The sequence below is a fragment of the Crassostrea angulata genome, chromosome 9, assembly GCF_025612915.1.
Source record: "Crassostrea angulata isolate pt1a10 chromosome 9, ASM2561291v2, whole genome shotgun sequence".
Lineage (NCBI taxonomy): Eukaryota > Metazoa > Mollusca > Bivalvia > Ostreida > Ostreidae > Magallana > Magallana angulata.
Genome location: NC_069119.1, coordinates 1,275,019 through 1,278,561, shown reverse-complemented (window position 1 = coordinate 1,278,561; position 3,543 = coordinate 1,275,019). Strand labels below are relative to the sequence as shown.

At 36.4% G+C, this 3,543-nt stretch overlaps 1 protein-coding gene across 1 annotated transcript; it reads left to right on the top strand.

Moving 5' to 3' along the window:
• Positions 1-328: 328 nt before the first annotated feature.
• Positions 329-2,324, top strand: LOC128162586 (uncharacterized). Its single transcript, XM_052825832.1, has one exon. It carries the CDS (start codon positions 329-331, stop codon positions 1,949-1,951), a length of 1,623 nt encoding a protein of 540 aa, XP_052681792.1. The 3' UTR covers positions 1,952-2,324.
• Positions 2,325-3,543: the final 1,219 nt, after the last annotated feature.

The window sequence follows — 3,543 nt, the reverse complement described above, 5'->3', positions numbered from 1 at the left end:
GTAAAGGAATAATCCACTTTCTTACTGTGTTTTCTTAATACAGGTAATCAAAAATGGTCAAGAAAAATTTAAAATATATATCATGCACATTGTCAAATAATGTCAATTTAATGCATGAAATGGAATCTCTGGATCCTACATATATAGAAATATTAATTAAATCAAGATGGTATATAAATGTATACATCATTAATAAAGACTGAATTTTACTTTCCAGGTCTACTTCCCCATATAGAATTATAATCATAATTGTTTCCTGACCATGGACCCCCTATACAGCCTCCAGGATCTTGTATGCTGCAGTATTTGTGAAACCTCTGAGACTTCCATGTACTGTAAAATTTGTCATGTACATCTGTGTAAAAACTGTGTAGAGAAACATTTCTCTGATTCCTCTAAAGTTCATAACGTAGTGTCACTTCAACAATATCTAACCTCTTTGAACATTCCTAAATGTAGAAAACACCCTACCAAACAATGTGAACTCCATTGTGAACAATGTGACATTCCTATTTGTGCAGAGTGTATATCATCTGGAAAACATTCAGGACATAAACAAGTCGACATTTTCCAAAGGTTTGAAAACAAAACAGAAACTTTACAAAGAGATTTGCAAGAATTAGAAAAATCAATTTATCCTAAATACAAAGAGATTGCATCCAACATCCCAGTGCAGAAATCTGATCTGAGTAAAAACTCCCAGAAATTGACAACAGCAATTGACAAACAAGTAGTTGTCTGGCACAGAGAAATAGACACCATTATCACAAACCTGAAATCTAACGTGGAGGAAATGGAATCCAAACACCTGGTCGTCCTGAAAAAACAGGAAGATGAAATCACACACACCATTTCTGAAATCACACAGACCATTGCTGATCTGAAGAAGTTACTGAACTCCAAAGATGTTAGCCGTGTCTCTGAGTACACATCCAGGAATGCTAAATTCAGAAGATTGCCTCCTAAACTCAAAGTGTCCTTACCAAACTTTAGGCCTCAGGAAATCCACACAGATCAGCTGATTAAACAGTTTGGTTCTCTGTCAGCATTATCTTTTACAACAGAGGAACAAGACTGCAGCATGCCGCCCCAGGGAGCCGAGTTCTCTCCCCCAGACCGGTCACTGATAGATGTACCCCAGGTCATCACAGCTATAGACACAGGGTATGATTATCTATACGGTGTGACGTGTCTAAATGATACAGAGATCTGGATGTGTGGTAGTAACAACATGATGAATCTCTACAACCTCCGGGGGGAACGAATGAAGTCCATCCAAACCAAGTCAGGGAACGATCCACCGGACATAGCAGTGACAAGGAGTGGGGATCTAGTTTATACTGATTACAAAGATAGAACTGTGAACATAGTGAAAAATACACAGATACAGACAGTGATCAGACTACAGGGGTGGAGACCTTGCGGTGTCTGTAGTACCTCCTCTGGTGACCTCCTGGTTGTCATGGACAGTGATGAAAAAGATGATAGTGAAGATGATGATAAACAAACAAAAGTTGTGTGTTACTCTGGCTCCACAGAGAAACACAGTATTCAGTACGATGACAAAGGACAACCTCTCTATTCATCTGGTTACATTAAATACATCAGTGAGAATAGGAACCTAGATATCTGTGTGTCAGACGATAGAGCCGGTGCAGTAGTGGTGGTCAATCAGGCCGGGAAACTCCGGTTTACCTACACTGGTCCTCCCTCTACTACTGAGGAATCATTCTATCCATACGGCATCACAACAGACAGCCAGGGTCAGATCCTGACAGCAGACTGTGACAGCCACCGTATCCACATCCTGGATCAGGACGGACAGTTCCTCCGCTACATTGACAACTGTCATTTACAGCGTCCATGGGGTTTATGTGTGGACACCAGAGACAACCTCCTTGTGGCTGAGTATGACACAGGTAAAGTGAAGAAAATCCAATATAACATGTAAATCAATTAACTGTATAAACTATATGTAAACAAAGCGTATAAGTATATATTACATACTGTGTGTAGATATAATGTAAACAAACTATACACATTACATGTCATCATATGGTGTGTATCAGATATAAACACGCTGTGTGTGGATAATTTAAAGTATCACACATACACTGACCGTGTCTACAAGATGTAAACAGAATGTCTAACTGTATTTGTGTTAAGTTTTCATGTCGTGAGTTAATCATTCCATTTCTTCAATCTTTATTTGTTTATATATCATATGTTTGTATGTAAACAAATTGTTCTTTAATATTGCATATCAAATCTCAAGGAAACAGACCATGTTTATATATTGTATGTAAACAATCTGTGTTTATGTATCACATCATGTCTATCAAGTGATTCTATGTACATGTACCGGTATATTACATATAAACAAACTCCTTTTTCTATTTATAGATGTATGTATAAAGTGACTGTTTTGACTCTGTCTATAATCTGTGTTTGTTACATTAGAATAAATGGACTGTATTTGTTACATATGGTTATCAGCAAACTCTGTGTGACATGTATTAATTACACATAATGTGTTAACAGCCAGGAAGCACTCAATTCTTTACCAGCAATGGAGCGAGGCCACAAAGGGACTGAGGCCCATTACTTATATATAGAAGTGATGCCAGTATATTAACCCAATCAGAATTCATATCCAACGAGACAGCTGTTTTGAGTTACCTATAAACCTTTTAGAATTAGAGTAAATGTTTGATTTCCTGCTAATCTTGTATATTTTGTTCTAACTTAATAGAATCCTTGTGTGGAATATTATGTCCCTTGGTGTTTTTATCTAGGAGTTTTTGCAGAACTGATTTAAAGTTGCTGAAAATGTATTTAGACAATGTGTATATTGACATAGATAAACATGATACTGCTTATGAATGCTGTATGAATATTTTATTTTAAATAAAACTTAAAACAAAGAAATCAATGTACTGTTCATCAGCAAATAGCCTTTTAAATTTGACATCAACCACACGATGGCGTCAGAACAGTGGTGCCTGCAGGGTCAGCAATTGTCCAATTGTCATGCTTACAAGTAATTTAATTTAAAAGAGGAATAGTAATTATATTAATTCAAATAAAAATACAAAGTTTGTACATATAAGTACCGGTACCAATTTTCTTCGTTGAAGCAGCAGTTATATTGCCTGCCTGTGGTCAGTGGAGCAGTGAGGTATGAGGTCCTCTCTCTCTCTCTCTCTCTCTCTCTCTCTCTCTCTCTCTCTCTCTCTCTCTCTCTCAGCGAGTGCAGTAATGAGTGTGGGCTGACAGCGATATCTAAGATAAATCGACTGCTATTTAATGACCGTAACAAGTAAAATACATGTGAAATATGAAAAAAAGTGCTTGTTTTAAGATACATAAGCTTTTAAAAAATACTGGATTTTACCCAAATTTCAGGTAGAGATGCTGAAATGACTGATCATGAAATGTCAATTTAAGATGCAAAATTATTAATTCTGGATTGAGTACATTTATTTAGCAAGAATGTATTCTAATGAATTAATTCGAATATGAAAAGATGATGATGAATAATAA